Here is a 19,397-nt window from a genome sequence, read left to right on the forward strand (position 1 = left end):
GGATTTAAGTTTTATGCATTCATAATGTGCTAAGTTATCTGGAACCCTCTAGAAATAGATGGACATGAGGTACTTTTACAGAATGGTTAAAGAAACCAGCTTCAGGGGGCGGGATAGATGGCTGAGTGGTTAAGAGCACTTGCTGCTCTTCCAGAGGATCTGAGTTCAGTTCCTAGTACCCACATAGATGGATCTGTAACTCCAGGTCCAGGGGAGCTGTTGCCATCTTCTGGCCTCTGAGGAAACGCACACATGTGGCAGACACACAAACAAAAAATAAATTCAAGTATGGGATCAGGCTGAGTGTAGTTAATCTCGACCCCGCCATATCCTAGCTTAGCTTTTCAGCTTTAGACCTTGAGCATGGTGTTTAGAACCATGTGCGCCTCGATTCCCCATTTGCAATGTGAGGGTGAGAATAGAAATTTAAATGGAAAAAAAATAAAGGTACAAGGGCAACAGTATGACTTTATAATACTGCAGGGCAGAGTTAGAGTGCCAGGAACATACTACCTAAGATTCTGCAGACCCTGCCATGTTAGGGGCTGGGGTGCCATCCCCGGGGGCCATTGCTGCACTTTCCCACTTGGACCTCCACAGTTTTCAGCAACTGAGCCAGCACTCAGGGTTTGGCCATTTATTTTTATTCCTCAATGAACCACAGAAGCTTGTTTTACATCTCCTGCGCTGCCACGCAGTAAAGGCACAGGGTGCACTCCGCTCCGTGCAGCCGAGCGGCACCATGCGGCTCAGAGACGAGACAGTCTGTCAGCAAGCTTCACTGGCACTCGCCTGCCTGGAGGGCTAGGGCCCCACTGCTCAGTGCTCAGGCGTCTCTCTCGGAGAGCTTTAAAGCTGGTCTCCCAACCAGAGGACATAGAAGTCAAAACCACAGATCCCTGTCCTCAACCCACAAACTCCACAAGGGCTATGATACAGACCTGTCCTTCCACAGCTCCCTGGGTGACTTACATGGACAATGGGTACAACATCAACAGCTGGAGAGCACTGGGGTTTCCTGATTGAGCTGCATGGACACCACAAAGGACTACAGAGAGACGTTTTAGAGACCCCAACATGACTGATTCGGTGACAGGCACTGAGGTTTGAGAACAAGCCGTCCTCCCATACGGTCACAGCTTGGGCCCATTGCTGTCTTTCCCCAGGTGGATGATGGCCTTGTTTTCCAGAAGTTCCATTTGTCCACTGCTGGGACTCACCAGGTTGTTCAACATCGCTCTAACCACGGTCACAACAGGCACAGAGTGCCCACTGGCCCAGGACTCCGGCAGAGAGCCGAAGAATTTCCTAACCAGCCATTCGCCTGGACGAGACTCTTGCCTGTCACACAGCAGGACTCTAGGAGACAGAGAAAGGCAGGAGAAGAGATGGCACATGCGCTCAGACTTTATGGATACTTCACATTGAGTTCTGTTCCCCCAAATCTCTCGGCAGAAGCCCTAACCCCAAAGGTGACTGTATTTGGAGATGGCCTTTATGGAGGTAATTAGAGCTCAGAGGTGTTGAGGGTAGGACAGGCCTGCCGTTCTGGCTAGAAGGATATGCATGAGAGAGGCTATGTGAGGCCAAATTGAGAAGCTGGCACAGCCCACAAGGAGGAGGGGCACCTCGGCAGACACCAGCCTCCAGGCCTCAAGAAAATCAGTTGGCTCATGTGGTGGCTGCAAAGTTTGATGTGTTAAATAAAGGGGGAGTGAGGTACAAAGGCAAAAGGTCATGAAGTGAATAAAACTTAAAATGTTAAGGAAAAAAAAATGCAGGCAGCATCTTCTTCCAGAAAGTTCCCATGATTCTGAGGCAGCCCCAAGCTACTCTTCCCCCTTCCATACCCCCCAAGCCTAAAGTGGGTCCTTTGGAGAAGCAGCTCACGCCGAGCCAGCCTCATTCACAGATGGCTTAGCTGTCAGCCTCTCTACTCACCCTGGCCGGAACACTGAGAAGCGATCAAACTTTAATTCTTCAACCTTGGCTTCCACTTCTCCCTGTTAACATTTAAAATAAAATTAAATTAAATTAAAATTTAAAAAATCAGTGTTTGGGGGCTAGAGAGATGGCTCAGTGGTTAGGAGCATTGCCTGCTCTTCCAAAGGTCCTGAGTTCAATTCCCAGCAACCACATGGTGGCTCACAACCATCTGTAATGAGGTCTGGTGCCCTCTTCTGGCCTTCAGGCATACACACAGAAAGAATATTGTATACATAATTAATTAATTAATTAATTTTAAAAAATCAGTGTTTGGCCAAGACCAAAACACTCAGATAAAGCCTGAGAGGGGGTCACTCAGGCCTGAAGATAAACTGCTTCTGCAGCTCCCAAGACTCACGTTAATCCCAGCGGCCAGCCTGAGTCTAGAGTCTGGACAAAAGGAAGAGGCCATTTAACCCTAGCACACTGAGAGTCGTCCACTAATGGTCAAAATGCAGCGTCACCCCCAGACCCTGCGGCTCAGTGACCACGCAGCTCAGTGACCACTGCAGAGGAGGAGGAGCCGAAAGATCGTAAGAGCCAGAGGTTAGAGTGGACTGAACAAAACTGTGTCTTCTGGACCCCACAGGCCTGCCACACTCATGAACTCAGCAGCTGTGGCTGCCTGCACGCTATCAAGCTAGCCAGCATTCTAGCATGGAGGTGGGTGGGGTTGACAAACTTGCACCCCTAACTGAGGAGCAATGGACAGCTGATGGCTTCTAGGGCAGAGGAGGTGAGTTTTTTTTTTTTTTTTTTGAGGTGAGTTTTCTTTAAGGGTGCAACCCCTGGTAAGTTGGCCATGCTCCGGGGGCACTCCCTTCATTAATGTCTAAAGAGACCCAGAGAGGGTAAATGAAGCATCAATCCAAACCCCTTCAGTCCCTCCTCACTGGCCCCACGGTCACCTTTTCAGTATACAAGCAGTTGTAATAGATGAGAGAAATACGGTGATCAGGAGGCGAGCCTCCACCCAGTGGATCCTAGATGACCCTCTGTGTCAATCACTTCTAAGCGTTAGCAACCCCCACTCAGATCTCAAGAAAACAATGAAGTGACAAACAGAGATGCTTTAAATGATGAAGTCATGAATTTTCACACCAGGTGAGTAATCAGAGGCCAGGGAAGCTATCATGTGACATGTTTTTCAAGGTCCGCTCAGTAAAGAGACCCAGGTGATGAAGGGGGTAGGCCTAGGAACCAATTTAAAAAAAGATGGAGCCAAGACTTCAGGGCGTTGTGCCAGACAAAAGGGGTTAAGGCAACGGGGATCCCCGGTGATGTCTAAGACTCCAACGAGGAACTGACTCTATAAACGACAGGCGTTTCTCCACGTCCAGGAGATGACTACAGACAGATGCGGCCTAGCCAGACAAAAGCCCTTTCTCCTGGTGTATTAGGCAAGAGGGAAGTGTGTGTCTGAAGAAGGATTTCATGCCGAGGAGAACCCGTGTCCAGAGACACAAGGCACAGAACCAGGTCCATCCTCCTGTGGCAGCACCTCTACTTTACTGTGAGGAAATGGGAACTTCTGGTTAAAACCAGTGGCAACCACGTATTGTACTGGCAAGAGGTATAAAATTCTGGCATCCTGGCCAGAGAGAAATGGAGGGAGTGTCCATCTCTGAGGCTGGGAGGCCATGCCATCCAAGACCAGGGCTGCCTCTCCTTTCTCCACTGACTTTGCTGAGTAATTCATGGGGAAGATATCTTTTAAACCATACCTGCTTTCTAAGTACGTTTCTCCCAAAACAGTCCCTGGAGCTTTGGAAAATACACAATACAATGAGGTGTTTTTTTTTTTTTTTTAAAGATTATACTGGCTACTTTGTATTGTCAATTATTCTATGTATATGGAAGGGAGAGCACACACAAACCTTTACTCGTAGGTATAAGAAACTGCTGGACTTATCCGCCCCCTTGGAGGACAGCAGATTGAAATGTTTGCACCCGCCTGCTCTTGCCAGCTCTGCAGACTTCAGCACGTAATCTCGGTCAACACGGACGAATCCTTCCTGGAGGGGAAAGGACCCGAGTTATTTCCTAATGTCGCATGCTCGTGTTAAAGATGATTCCCAGGGTTGGGTGGCAGGCTGGGAGGCCTGGGGGAAATGGGATCTAAACAGAACACATCTCTAAGCCATGCTCGAAAGCCAGACTTAGACCCCGGGGAAAGGCTCCAAGGGTGAGTGTCCAGATGGAAAGAGCAGCTTCAGCAGCAGAGACAAGGACCCCACCACCACACCACAGGGATGGCAGTGAAGCCCAGACGGCAAACAAATCTACCAATCTTTTTGTCTTTCTCTGTGTCAGCTCTACCAGGCCAGGCTCTCAGGGTACCACACAGGAACTCCCAGGCACTGTGAGAATGGAAAGCGTGACGTCCAGTTTACATGGAGCCCTTGCAAAATACTGGATATTATATGGCAATGCATGCCTTTCAATTCTTTGAAAAACTGGTACGTGTGTAATCGAAAAACGTTGGAAAGGGGCTCATCAAGATGGCTCAGTGGGGAAAGGCACTTGCCACTCTGAATATGTGTTTAATTCCCAAACCCATGTGTGGTGGGGGAAAAGCACCCACTCCACAGAATTGTCCTCTGGCCTCCATAGTGTGTTTGGCTTACTCACTACCACACACACATGGACACACACACACACACACACACGGTCACGCACACAATCTCACAATTTTTAAATGTTTGGAGAAGACTGCTTGCCATGAGTGACTCCCTCCTCTAACCACCCAAGGTTTAGCCCAGCGAGGACAGTGCTGAATCTTCATTCTTAATCTACATCACAGGGTCAGAGTTCCAAAGATATCTGAATAAATAGGTAAACTCAGTTCAGATAAAACAAACAAACAAACAGGACTACATAATAAGGGGGCCTAACTGAAGGACACATGGTTTCACCCCCAAGTGAACTGAACCCGGATCCTCTGCAAAAGCAGTAAGCCACTAAGCCATCTCACCAGCCCCGGGACTCAGCTCTTTACCCAGAAATTATCACTATCTTCTCTGGTGTTTTATACCTTGACACTCAGACCAAACAACTCACTTGCCAGGCCAACCTATATGCCGACTCAAATTCGTGTTTCTGCTTCTTAACGTCAGTGCGGAAACAGCCGAGGGAGGCGTGCGTGCGTGCGTGCAGTCACAGCACTTGGGAAGCAGCGGTGAGAGTCGTGGCAAGTTTGAGGCCGGCTTGGTAGTTGTAACAGGGTCTACTAACCAGGGCTACGTAGCAAGACCATGTCTCCAAAATACAATAAATAAATGAAAAATAAATAAATAAATGTAAATTAAACCAAATTGCAACACGTTTGAGAGGGAACGAGAGAGAGAGAGAGAGAGAGAGAGAGAGAGAGAGAGAGAGAGAGAGAGAGAAAGTTGATTCCCTTGGTTTCTCTAAATGGAGATTTTAGATAGGCTGAGAGGAGACAGGAAAAACCCAAACGCCAGAGAAAAATCCTTGGTGGACCTTGCATATTTATTTCTTTCCCTTACTCTAAATAAAAGCAATTTTAATAACTGGTTTATCCTTCACAGTGCACAGTTGACTAGTAACATAAATTTTGCCTTGTGTTAGCACAATGCTTTAGACTATTATAGCTGTCTGTGTTCTGATGCTTTTTTTTTCCCCAGCAGTTTCTTTAAAAACAAGAGAGGCTCAGCCAATCACAGGCCTCCAGACCGACGCTATCTCTCACTTAATCCAGGGCCAGGAGAGGGGTAATTTGATTAAACTGAGACCCTAATTTATTTGGCTTTAGTTCTGGATCAACCTCTCCTTAATAGAGTGCTGTCGCCCCCCATTGTGCGGTGGAAATGAAAGTGGCATAAATGTCACGGGGCTCTTTCAATCTGATTAGCCAGTGGAGACACATCAATACCACCCCAGCCACCGGCTCTGGCGTCCTTCCTTTCACCAGCCCGGCCAGCAATTGACAACAGCTTCTTGAAGGACCAGCACCCACGCCAACGTGTGGACCCCCGTCCTTAGCCCATCATCCCCTTTCAATGGGCCCTGGTGACAAGGTGCCCACACCTTTCTCCAGGGCTGTTCTCTTAACAAAGCTAAATATTGTTTTTATTAGCAATCAATGGCTGTTAATCCCAACCGACTTCACAAATCCGCTGAGCCCTCAAGCGCATTATAAATACGCACTTTTCCAAGCGCACTAAATTTTAAACCTCACCTCCTTCACTCTGATGGCGTGGCCTTTTTGCTGCTGAATTAGACTCTAAAGGAAAAGGGTCAACGGCTTCCAAGGACTCAAAAAAACATGCAGAAACGAGGTCCCTGGGACTGGCTAGAGACACCAATGTGTGCTAGGTTTAGGGGGGGTGGGGCAGTTGGCATAAGAACGAGTCTGTTTCTCTTTAGAAGGACCTAGCTTTAATCTTACTCCTGTTCCTGCTCTCTACTGCTCAAATTAAAAACAGTAAAAAAAAAACTTTCGAAGCTACTCCGTACCCCAGAGACAGTTTTTCTGAACAACTGTACCTCACCGTCTAACCATACAGCCAGAGAAAAGCCAGGCCTCTAAGAATATTAAATCCTTCAAGGTAGTGAGTCTTCAGACCCCATCGCCAGTGTGCCCTATGCTAAGATGGAGAAGCTTTCTAGAATCAGGGAATAAGTAAGTTTCCACGGTAAGTTTCCTTCCTAGATCTACTCAAAAGAACACATACACCTTGGCAGAGATGCGCTCAGGGGCTCCGCTGCAAGCTCAGATGATTCCCCTGAGTCTTCTGAGTCTTATTAAAATGCATCTTCTGTCTTTTTACACATGTCTGAAAACTAGCTAACAACACTACAACACTATGGCTCTGGAACAACTCATCTTTGCTGTCATTTTCTTGTTGCTTAGAGATAGCATCTCAGGCTGGCCTCAAACTCACTTATGGGGCCAACAATGATGTTGAAGCCCTGATCTTCCCCGCTCTACCTCCCAAGTGTGGGGATAACAGGCCAAGGACAACTCACGTCAATAAGAGTGAAGGTTTGAGTGAGGAATGTCCCCGAGGACTTGATCTCCAGTAGGTGGCGCTGTTGGGGCTATTTCAGAGACTGTGCTGGGTGAAGTATGGCACTGGAAAACAGGCTTTGAGGTATCAAGGCATCACACAACTCCCAGTGGGCTCTCTGCTCCTACTTGTGGTTCAAACCTGAGCCCTCAGCTTGCCCCTCCAGCTGCCAAGCCTGCCGCCTGCTGCTTCTGCCCTGGCATCCTGGACACCCATCCTCCGGAACCATAAGCCCAGATAAACCCTTCTATAGTTGCCTCGGCCATGGCGCAGAAGCAGAAAGGTAACTAACATAACAGGATAGCTAGGCAGTGGCAGGACCAGAGGACACTCTGGGACGACCAATGGTCTCCAGGCCCTTCGTGAGGAGGAAGGCCTCTCCCTGTGTCAATGGTCTCAGCTGTGATTCTGTTGAGGGTTCCTGTTCCTTCACCTCTTTTCAGTTCAACCCTAAATCAGAGTAGACAGCAGGTGCTGGCAGGAAGAGGATGACTTCACCTGGAACCCCATGTGTGTCCTGGATGGCAGCTCTCGACCCGGGGTACAGAAATGAGAGCCAGAATTAAAACAAAGACACTCAAGCCAAATGGCAACTGAGGATTCCTGAGTCCGTCGCTGCGCTCACTTCAGATGTTCCTCTGCTGTGAATGTAGTCAAGGAATTCTGCAGGTGGGAGGGAGCTGGGTGCTAGAGAAGGAGGGGCGCTCAACAGGCACTCACCGACAGACTCAAGGCTACACACACAGGACCTGGGATCTGGGTCCTTGGACTGTTACGGACTTCACCATATCACAAGCCTCCTCCTGAACATTAAATAAAACGGTGGAGCTCAGAGCAGGGCTGGGCATCTGATGCTGTAAAGTAGCTGTGAAGGCCTGCCCACCCCTACACAGACCCACCGTTATTGGACAAAAGTGGCCATACGCGGTACGAAATGCAATGAACTTGGCTGTGTTCTAACCAGTTTTTTATGGATACTAAAATTTGAACTTACTGTGCTTTCATGAGGTAAAATCTTCAACCATTTAAAAATATCTGTAGGCCACGGGCCATACAAAAATTGAAGGCAAGTGTCAGTTGATGTGGGAGTGTCATATATCAATCTGTTGATTTCATTGGTTAAGCAATAAAGAAACTGCTTGGCCCTGATAGGTTAAAAACATAGGTGGGAGGAGTAAACAGAACAGAATGCTGGGAGGAAGAGGAAGTGAGCTCAGAGATGCCATGCTCCTCTCTCCCAAGCAGAGGCGATAGCTTTGCTCTCTGAGGCACACGCTATGAAGCTCCGACCCAGGATGGACGTAGGCTAGAATCTTCCCACTAAGTGCACCTAGCGGTGCTACACAGATGATTAGAAATGGGCTAAATTAATATGTGAGAATTAGCCTAGAAGAGGCTAGATAGAAATGGGCCAAGCAGTGTTTAAATGAATAGTTTGTGTGTTGTTATTTCGGGCATAAGCTAGCAGGTGGCCGGGGTGCTGGGGATGCAGCCCCGCCGCTCTTATTACAACAGTCAGTCAACTCCCAGGCTGGATTGTCAGAGCATATTATTGGAATTGGCAGCCAAGAGTCTACGGATGCTTAATAAAAATTGCAACGGCAATGTTAATCACCTTAACAGCACTAAACATTTGACAGTATCCACAAACGGGCTGCTAGAGACCACTGCTAACAGGGAGATATGCAAAGGGGTGAAACCACACAAACTCACTACCCAAATCCTCCTTCTATTTCACACAGGGGGAATGTATTATGCCCAGCATTGTCTTTGACTTTTGCTCTTCAAGGTACATTTAGTTTGCAAGGGTATCTCAGCTTTTGCTTGGCCCGGGCGGCCAGCTAAAGCAAGAGTATTAGAACTACAGTGCTTGGAAAACCAGTAGGTGAAGATGAATACAACCCCATGCCTCCCAAAAGCAAGTGCAACAGGAAAGCAGGATCAGCTATATCAGGCTCTCAAGGAACCTGCAAAACAGACTCCAAGCTTCTCACCTCAGGGATGCCCATGCAGCAGGTCTGGATTAGGGTCAAGTGTGCAGGCTATTGTACCAGCTGCACAGCTGTGGCCTGGGCACACGGAAGAAGTTTAGCATCTAAGCAGTCACTGCTGAAAGACATTGGTTTCCAAATAGCTGGAGAAAGCTAAGGCTTCTGCCTAGTGCAGCCTGAAATCCAAGGGTTGAACTGTAATCGTTAAAGGATAGCTTAGGTGTAATAGATTAAGTAAAAATGCTGCAGATCCCCGAATGGCTGCAGCGGCAGAAACACTGCAGATCCCTGAGCAGCGGCAGTGGGCAGTGGGTCCTGAGAGCAGCCAGTCCCAGGTAGGAACAGTGCAGTTCCCTGAGTGGCTGCAGCGGGTCCCAGGTCCCAGGCAGAGAATCACGTGGTAGGTGAGAGACCTCGATGGGGCAGCCAGTCCCATGAGGATAGACAGACAGATGGATATGCCACGAGTCCATGCCACAGGTCTCTGGAGGTGGCTGGTCCTGGGCAGGGAGCCATGTGCAGTGGATGAGAGACAGAGGGATAGGCACGCCATGCAGAGTAAGGTTGGACATTTATTTAGTGGGTTATGGAAAGGAAGGGGAGAGGAGGGAAGGGGGAAAGGGGAAAGAGCAAAGACAGACAGAGAGAGAGAGAGCGAGCAAGCAGGGGCAGGGTGACGGGGAGTAGGGAAAATGGAGTGAGGCAGAAGCTGCCTCTTTGCAGGGGGTGGGGAGACAGAAAAGAGAAGGGACTCTCACTGGAAACTGAAGATCAGCTTCAGGGGAGGGAGTGGGCATGGCCTGTCTCTTAAAGGGACAGGACAGATCATTACATTAGGTCCTAGCCCCTGACCCTCAGCATGTCATCTTTCTTGGAGAAGGAATCATTACAGATGGAATTCATGATGTGACTGTCCTTAGCAAACTGGCCCCTCATGCAATGTCAATGATTCATGTCCTCATAAAACAAGACAATAGCCGGACGATGGTGGCACACGCCTTTAATCCCAGCACTCGGGAGGCAGAGACAGGTGGATCTCTGTGAGTTCGAGGCCAGCCTGGTCTACAAGAGCTAGTGCCAGGACAGGCTCCAAAGCTACAGAGAAACCCTGTCTCGAAAAACTAAAACAAACAAACAAACAAACAAAAAAAAAACCATAGAGACACAGATGCATGCATTAGGGAAAATGTCATGGGCAAAGGCAACCAGAGAAGGCAGGGAGAGAAACCTTCCATAAAGGAAGCGACCCACTAACCCACTAATACCTTGACCTCAGACTTCTAATCCGCACAGCTAGGAGGCCACACATGTTGGGGTTCACCCAATGCCACTGGGCTGTCTTTATTCCACAAAGAGTCACAGGGCGACTAGCCAGCTACTCAGAAGACCTGAGCACTGAGACAAGAGCCTGAGCTTCTCCAAGTTTTTCCACTGAAAACTTAGACTGCTGAGGTAAAATCACAGTGTATTCCTGTAACAAACAGCTACTAAAAGACACAAGGCCTGCCACCAGCATTGCAGTGTCCATTGGGTTAGCCACATGGCTAGTCCTCCTCCAAAGAGGCCTACTAACCCAGAATCCCGGCGGGCATGAGCTCAGAAAGTCACAAGCCCCTCTGAACCATGATTCCTAGCCACCTGTATGTTGTCACCTCTCAAGTTAAGGTACTGCAACCATCAAACAGTGTATCATGCTGAATCCAAGTGGTCCTTTTTTAAAGGTCTCTGTCCTTTGCTTTGGAGACAGGGTCTCACAAACTCCAGGCTGATGCCACACTTACAGCGTAGCCTTTCACAGTAAGTGCTGGGATCACAGGTGCATACCACAGCAGGTTTTGAAAGACTTAAGAGCTGAGCTCCACACCTAGAACCTACAGACAAAAGCCTGAGGGGGTATGCAGTGTATCGCTATGGCAAGATGGGAGGCACAAGAGAATATCCCGGAAGCTCGAAGGCTAGCTAACCTGAAGCATGGTAGGAGAGAGATCTTGTTCCCAACAAGCTGGGAGAAACACCCCAAAGTTGTCCTTTGATCTCCATATATGTAATGTAAGTACGCGTGTATGCACACATACACGCACACATTATGCTCAGATCCGCAGAGTACCCCAAAAAACAACTAAGAGACTGAGTCCCATATGTAAAAGCAAAGAGCCTTTATTCTTACTCAAGTTCGAACTCGGACTCTCCCTGTGTCCAAGTATTGGCACGACTGGAGAGCCCTAGCACAGTTGGGGTGGGGGTTTATAACGGCAGAAGTTGGGATGAGGGACTTCTAAGGTTCAGGATCCCTGATTGGCTGACATTTGTCTAGGGGTGCCCTGGTGAAAAGGGGATTGGGTGTGTGCTGGGCAACATCAAGTGATTCTATCTACAATATTTGGAACGTTTGGAATTTCCTTCCGGATGATCTGTTCCAAGGTGGTGCGTGGGTGGTCTCAGTTTGTGGTCTTTCTTGAAACCAGGCATTGCCTTAGGGTAAACTGAGACTCAGTTTCCTGTTGGTCTCTATAGAGCCTGTCTTGGCAGGTGTGTACCAAGGTGCCCTGGGTCCTACAACACACACACACACACACACATACACACACACAAACACACACCCTTTCTAGAGGCAGTATCAACTTACTTCTGCCCATTCTCTTGGCCCACTGATATTAGCTTATTCACCTGGCTGTTCTTTGCCCTTTTGAGTTATCAATTACCTTTATCTTTTCAGGCCGATTGGAAAGACAAACAAAAGGTACTGAGTGACTTAAGAGGCGAACCTACTTCTCATTTCCCCAAACACTATTTTTGCCTTATCGATGCTGAATGCAGCAGTTCCCTTTGCTGAGTCACTGTCCAAGCCAGGCTTGAGCCTGCGGCTGAAAGCTGCAGCGCTTTTGGAGGACGTGCTTCTTAGGACTGCACCAGCTGAGCAGGTACAGGACCCCTTTCAGAGGAAGAAAGGCAATTCTTAGGAAAGCAGAGCTTCTCTGTAATCCATTCCCCAGCCCTGGCTCCCAGGGTGGAAGCGCAAAACTGCACAGGACAGGAATGTCCATCTCAACTGAAACCATTTCTAGAATTACCTTCTGCAGTACCAAAAAGCCTAGAGAGACACAACCAAGCCACGACTCTGCTCCTAGAAACCGCTGTTCAGAGCCCCTTCAATTCACTGGTTTATAAAAACTGCAGTTAAGAGGGGCTGGTGAGGTGGCTCAGAGCAGGTACTGCATTGTCAGAGCACCTAAATGCAATTCCTAGCACATACACCAGGGGGCTCACAACGGCCTCTCCCTCCAGTTGCAGGGAGAACCATATCTAGTGTAAACCACTATAAAAGTTAATATGGTCAACTCGACCTGACCTGGAAGCAAATCTGTGGACATGTCTGTACAGCGTGTCTAGGTCTGGTTAGCTGAGGTGGGCAAACGACCCTAAATGTGAAATGTGAGTGACACCATCCATGGGCTAGGGGCTTAAGCTGAACGGAAAGAAGGAAGTGAAGTGGGCCCTGGCATCATGTTTGTTTCCTGACTGAGGACAAAAGAAGACCAGCTGCCTCGGGTTCCTGCCACCCTGTCTTCCCCCCCACGATGGACTGAGCCCTCACCCGGTGAGCCAAAATGAACCTGTCCTGCCTCAAGCAGCTCCTGCCAGGCACTCTGTCCTGCTCCTGAAAAGGTGGCTAAAACGACCATTATGGCAGAATCAATATCCAACTTATTTAGTAGAGATGTGGACTCCAGCCAGCAAATCCTGCCAGAGGAATAAACCATACTAAGATGTAAACTGAATAAGACATATAAATGCTTGCCCAGGATCTGTATTATAAAGCACGACTTTTACCTCTGCAGTACACGTAGCTCCTGGAGAGGGGCTGACTCGATTTAGCACACCATTAAAGAGAACATAAAATGCGCACTGAAGCAGTTTTGCGTCAGTGGGGGCTGAGTCATCTCTGGCTGAATCACCGCTTAGGGCTAAGTCATCATGGGGGCTGACGGAATCGTGCCTCTCTCTGGGTTCTGACGATCTAGTTCCTAAGTTTAAAGGCTGACTTGAGAGCAGGTGGAACAAATGAGTGAGAGAAAAGGCTGAAAACATTGATTATGGAAAGACACATAAAGTTAGTTTACCACCCACGGCACGAGCCAACTTCTGCCCAGAGACTGTGGGCTGCTTCCCTTAGTCAGGGGACGTTGTGATGACCGTACCATCCCCATAGGCATGATCGCATAAATTTCTGGGACGGAGCCGGCATTCAGGCCCTAACTCAAGGTTATTCTGAAGATGAACTTATCTGCAATGTCCCGTGCGTAATACAGATGGGGCAGCAGATGGAATCTTAAGCACATTCTACATTTAAGCACTGCAGTGCAACCCCAAAAAAAGAGAGTAAGCAAGAAAGGAGCCCTTGAGGCTGCAAAAATGGCTCAGCAGTTAGGATTCCAAAGTGTGTCTAGAGAGGACCCGAAGTCAGTTCCCAATACTAAGTCAGGTAGCTCATAAGCACCTGTAATTCTGATGTCCTCTTCTGGACTCTGCAGGCATCTGTATCCTCTTGTGGTCATAACTCCCCTTACCCCTTACCCCCCTCACAAAAACACTTAAGAGAAATAAAGCTTTGAAAGAAAGGAAGAGGCTCTTGACTGTACTGGCCAGTGAGAAGAGACACAGTTATTTCTTGCTCACCACTCCGGCTTTTCCCCTGGTGGTGCCCAGGCAACAGAAGCCAACATCATGACCTTGAAAGGCAGCGGCGTAGTCATCCAGCTTCTCAAAGTCCACCACTTCTTGATTCTAGACAAGGAAGGGCACAGCGGCATATAATTTCACACACGTAAAGAGACCAAACACCCTTCAAGATGTAAAGAATAAGTAACAATGATCGAGGTATCTAAACTCTTAACATAAAGTTTGCCAAACTCCTCTTTCCCACCATAAAACCGACCTGGAGCTGGGTGTAGAACTCAGTGGCCAAGTGTTTGCAGGGTACACGTGGGGCCCTGGGTTGTATGCCCAGCAATGAAAAAAAAATCTAATCAGTAGTGCACATGTGTGTTCACAGAACATGCAACTGCAGTAGGGTAAGTCAGATTTCAAACAGCAAGGTCATGTATATCTTACCTTTGGGAAAACAAAAAGCCAATCTCTACTTTACCAGGAAGGAAACCATTCGGGTAGGATGTGGACAGAGTGGCAAGTAGAATCTCAAGGATCCAGGTTCAAATCTTGGGCCTAGTACTCACAGACATCCAACTGTGGTCAAGTTTATTTTTTTTTAATTAAATCTCTTAAAATGTATTTTATGTGTATTGGTACTTGCCTGCATCCATGTCTCTGCACCACATGGATATAGAGTCAAGAGGTCCTGAAGGGGGCCCCTTGGGTCCCCTGGAACTGGACCTAATAGATGGTTGCAGACCACTATGTGTGTGTGGTGAAAATCTAACCCAGGTCCTCTGGAAGAGCATCCAGTGCTCTTAACTTCAGAGCCATCTCTCCAAACCTGCGGCAGACTGTTGACCAGACGGGTGCCTCCGTTTGTCCAGCTCTAATGTCTGGGTGATAACCATTCCTTCAGTTCAATTCAAGAACTACCTTCATTAGAATCATCCAGAAAGAATTCAAGACAAAGGCACCTTCCTGGGACTTGTTCCGATCCCTGTGATTCAGCCTCCGCAGTTTGTATAGCTCCTCCTCAGTATCTCTGTCTTTCTCTGTGTCTCTCCCTCCATCTCTCTCCAGGCCAGGCTGGCCTCAAACTTCCTAAGTAGCTGAGGCTGCCCTTGAACTTCTGATCCTCTTGCCGCCACCTCCGAAATGCTAAAAGGACAGGTTTGCTCCACTATATCCAAGCTACGCAGGGCTAGAGACTGAACCAGGGGTCTTGTGTGTGCTAAAGCAAGCTGTCTATCACCTGAGCTGCATCCCTAACCCCATCTTGTTTTCCTCCATGGTCTTTCCAATCTACGCTGAAACTGGTATATGCTAGGCAAACTAAGAGTGCCTGTAGCCCCAGCACTGGCAGAAACAGAGGCGGAGGAACTGAGTTCAAGGCCAGCCTACACTAGCTAGAGAAACGCTATCTCAAGCCTAATCATCCTGTATCCTGCCATCAAGCTTGCAGCAATCCAGGAGCTCAAATGAAATATTGGGGGTTGTCACTACCTTCAGTTCCTTCAGAGGGATTTTCCTGGCACAGTATATACTACATGAGAAAAAAAAAAAAAAAAACAAAAACAAAAACAAAAAAAAAAGCAAAACAAAAACCAAAATAAAGTCTGGTAAAGAGACTTGCCACCAAGACTCTACTCTCAGAGAAAACTGCAATCGTAGGCTTCACTGTCAGAATCTCCCCAGGGCTCAGGAAACTAGACTATGGAGCCCACCCAGCACCCACCTGAGGCCAGAGAGGTCTATTTAAACCAGCAAGTTCTGATGCACCAGACATTTGTAAGATGAACAACCAGGAAATCACAGGAATCAAGAACACGAATTTGCAAAAGTGCCCACCAGCCCACAGGCTGGGACCCACAGGACTGAACTGTGGTCCCAGGAGGACTTTGGTCCCGGCAGGATGTGGTCCCGGCAGGATGTGTTCCAGGCAGGATGTGGTCCCGGCAGAATGCTACACTGTTTAATCTGCTGCAGTTGATAGGTAACTCTGTTTACTGGAGAACAAAATAGAGGCGGAAGCTCTGACTTCGGATGCTTAGGCACGATGACCAGATGGAAGTCTGGCACTACCATGTGCTTTAACCCGGACAGTGTCACTTACAAGGAAGGCAGTATTGCATTTACAGACACAGGCCTGGGAAGTGAAGTGGGGACAGGCGGGGAAAGCGCCACCTGTCCTTGTCACACATCCCCACTCTGTGGAGTGCACAGGTAGGCAACATGAGCAAGCACTGTGCTCTAGGAACTAGCTACACACAGGCTTTCTCTGACCGCCGTTCCCCATTCTGGCCTAGGTTCCAGACACCTGAGAGCGGCAAGATGATCTAGGATAAAAGGCAGGCCTACAAGCCAGGGTTTGCTAGAAGGGCTCTTCTAGATCAATCGAACCCAATTTTGATCATTTTTTCCGTCTTCACCACCACCTGGCAAAAGAACAGCCTTTGGGTACTGACACCTTCCCCTCAGCAAAATGACTGCGGCTACATATTTTTTTTAGCCCCAGCTCAAATACCCACCACATTTTTATAAGCTTCCTCCTCGAATGTGAGCTTCCTCCGGCCAATGAGCGTGACTTTGGAAAACAGGTTCTGTCCCAGGATTTCTTTTAAAAGTACTTTGCCGGTTTCCCCACTGGCGCCCAAAATAAAGACGGATTTATTCTGCATCTTGAAGTCTTCCCGAAGCTTAGGCAGGGCCTCCTTGTCCGCCATGCTGGGGAAACAACACCCACAGGGACTGTGTCAGAGTGCTAAGCGACAATCTACACTGGGGAACAAGGGTTGTTGATCTGTTGGGCAGAAGAGATTCTTCTACACAGTCCCAGCCCAGGGGAAGCGCTGAGTCACGGCGGGGCTCGGGACGAAAGCCAAACCTCAAATGTGCCCAGCTGGATGCGCTCAGGTGTCTTTCTACCCCACCGGGCCTCTTACACGACCACCGTAACCCGGCCCGACTGGACAGGGCTGCAGGGCCGGGCTCCATCCCCTACCCGGGGTTACCTAGGGCCAGCCCCGGACCCCTCGTCCCCACGCTGCAGCAGGAGCATCGAGGCCACCAGCGCGGCTGCCACCGCGCCCAGAGCCCAGGTGCCAGGCATCGCTCCACAGGCGGCCCCGCAGTCTCCCCCTCCCGGCGGGTATCCCCCAAGAGGGCCAGCCAGAGCCTACCCGCCGCGACGTCTTCCGGGTGACAGCGCACGCACGCGGCCCCGCCCCAGTGAGAGCCGGAGCTGAGCGCGGGACCCGCCCCTGCACTGGAGCTGCACCCAGGCGTAGGGGCAGCACCCAGCCCCGAACTGCTCCCTGGGGCTGAGCTGCAGCAGGACGCGGCGGGGCGCTTCATTCACCCCACGCCAGACCTTTTCCTCCAATACCCTCCCTGCATGCTCTCCCTAACCACCTGAGGCCACCCCCTACAGGTTTCAGCTAAAAGGCATCCCGAGGTCCCCCAAAGTGTAATTTCAATCTTGTATTGGAAGGCATCCTCTCAGCCCATGTTGAAAAACGCTCCCCCTCCTCACACTGGGGGTTGAAGCCTGTAGCTCAGTTAGTAGAGTGCTTGCCTAGCACGCATGGAGCCCTGGGTTCCATGCCCAGCACTGGGTCCATAGGATGTGGTGGCACAAGCATGTAAAACTAAGGGTCACAGCTCCCTCAATCTAGAGGTCAAATGAAATGTGCCCAGTCCCAATCTGTTTATTAGATGTGAGACCTGGCCTAGGCTTAGCCAATCAACTGCTTCCACACAGGTTTTTCCACTTTGTGGGAACAATACAAAGATGCAACAAAAGCCAGGGGTGGAACCAGCTAGGCAAGGATAAGGAGTGTGTGGGACGACCGACAGCGTCCTGTGAGCCCCTGCCTTAACTGTGGGCGGAGCTTGTTCTGAGGACTTCCGGTTATTCTGTAGTAAATTCCGTTCTCCATCCACTCCAGTCAGAAGGACTCTGCTGCTTACAGCTTAAAGCCACAGCAACAGGGAGCGCATCCTCACTGAGCTGTCTCAGTGCCAGGCTGCCAGAGGCTCTGCCATTGCCTTCCTGGAGACTGTCATACAAAACGACACCCTCAGATCTTTTCAGGTCACATGGTCTTGGGGATTCGTGTATTCCAGTCCCTTGCGGAGATAATTATTAACTGTACCAAGACCATTCTCTCCTTTCTTTTTCAAAACTGTGATGTAAAGTCCATAAGCTAAAGTTCAGGTCATGATTCGAGACCTTCTTATACCATGGCGAGGTACAAAGCCCAACGCAAGATCTAGAACCCCAGGACGTGCCTCCGTTCTTCTGCTTTGGTGGCCCCTATCCACTGGAAGCCCAGAGCTTTCCAATCTGATTAGAGATTGTTGGAGAATCTCAGGGCTCCTACTTTTGTGTCTTGGGGCTTGAGGGGAATTTGACTTTGTTTCATCTAAGTTTACATGTTTCATATCCAATGTTCTTTATAGGATAAAAAAATTTATAGTGTAAAAAATTCCATGGTTCTTATGCACTTCATGGGCCCCTTCCTTCATCCAAAAAATACATAAACAAAAGAAAAATTAAAAAACAACAACAACGACATACAGCCAGGAGGCCTTTAGTCCCAGCACTCGGGAGGCAGAGGAAGAAAGATCTCTGTGAGTTTGAGGCCAGCCTGGTCTACATATTGAGCTTCAGGACAGTCAGACTACATCCAGCAACCCAGCAGAAAAAGAAAAGCACTTAGGAGCTGTCCAGAGGGATCTTCAGGCAAAAGCACTCTCCTGAAACTTGACAACTGGGGTTCAAGCATCGGACCCCACGTGGTCGAAGGAGAGAACCCAAGGACTTCTTCACTAAACACTCACCCACCCCAATAAATAAATAAATAAATAAATAAATAAATAAATAAATAAATAAATAAATGTAAGAAAAATGGTTTTAGAGTACATACACTTAAAAGTGTACCTTAGACCCACATTCATTTCTGGGGCCCTGGAGCCGTGCCCTGTGACATGAGGGTCAGTCAGCCCTGGAATGTTTCTTTTTAAGTAGCTGTCCTATGGTGCTGTCTCCTCCTCAGGGCATAACATGGTGCCACCTTGGATTTTGCCCGTAGCCATGGCAACTAGAACACAGCAATGCAGTGGTAGGGAAGTCTGTTGTAAAGAAAACATTGGTGGGGCTATTAACATTCCTTAACAGGTGTTTTAAAAAGCCATAAAGCCCTCCTCCCCTTGCTGACCCCAGCTGCAAGGGATCTTAGGAGAATCTAGACTACATTCAGAGTAAAAGGTTAGTCTCAAGAAAGTCCCCATGATGTAACTTCAGGAGGTCACCCCCCATGGTGGGGTGCATCTCTGTGGCGATGCAGCCATTTGGGAGTCACCCACACACTTGCCAGGCACTCTTCACTCATGTTCTGTAAACACCCCCCAACACCTACCAGCAAAAGTATTGGTCTCAGCCAGTGGGACTTTAGTAAAATCTTATCTGACTGTCTTTGGCGTCCTTTGGGGGTGAATTGAAAGACGAAATGAATTATCACAGTTGCATTCTGCTATTCCAGGAGGCTGGACTCACCCACATCCTGCTTGTAAACAGGTCAGGTTGTTTCCAGTCCCTTCTGTTATAAACAAGGGCCTGGACACTTTGCAGCACTCTCCCAGGGCCGGTGCACAGTCCCAGACTCACAAGTCTTCCAAGGTCAGAGGACTCCTCTCCATCCTTTAGGCCCGAGTTCTACGTTGTATCACACAC

General features: G+C 48.8%; 1 protein-coding gene across 3 annotated transcripts; it reads right to left on the bottom strand.

The window, feature by feature from the left end:
- Positions 1-622: 622 nt before the first annotated feature.
- Positions 623-16,982, bottom strand: Htatip2 (HIV-1 Tat interactive protein 2). 3 transcript variants are annotated; one of them, XM_050122117.1, is made up of 6 exons: positions 16,843-16,982; positions 16,192-16,387; positions 13,688-13,795; positions 3,864-4,001; positions 1,942-2,003; positions 623-1,359 (listed from the first exon to the last, which is right to left on the bottom strand). In XM_050122117.1, the coding sequence occupies exons 2-6, from the start codon at positions 16,384-16,386 to the stop codon at positions 1,134-1,136; spliced, it is 729 nt and encodes a 242-aa protein (XP_049978074.1). In that variant the 5' UTR covers position 16,387; positions 16,843-16,982; the 3' UTR covers positions 623-1,133. The 3 variants fall into 3 exon arrangements, with proteins under 3 accessions (XP_049978074.1, XP_049978073.1, XP_049978072.1); XM_050122116.1 differs by lacking the exon at positions 16,843-16,982 and adding an exon at positions 16,675-16,836; XM_050122115.1 differs by lacking the exon at positions 16,843-16,982 and adding an exon at positions 16,548-16,644.
- Positions 16,983-19,397: the final 2,415 nt, after the last annotated feature.

This window comes from Alexandromys fortis, unplaced genomic scaffold, assembly GCF_014885135.2.
Source record: "Alexandromys fortis isolate MF-2015 unplaced genomic scaffold, M_Fortis_MF-2015_v1.1 scaffold_170, whole genome shotgun sequence".
Lineage (NCBI taxonomy): Eukaryota > Metazoa > Chordata > Mammalia > Rodentia > Cricetidae > Alexandromys > Alexandromys fortis.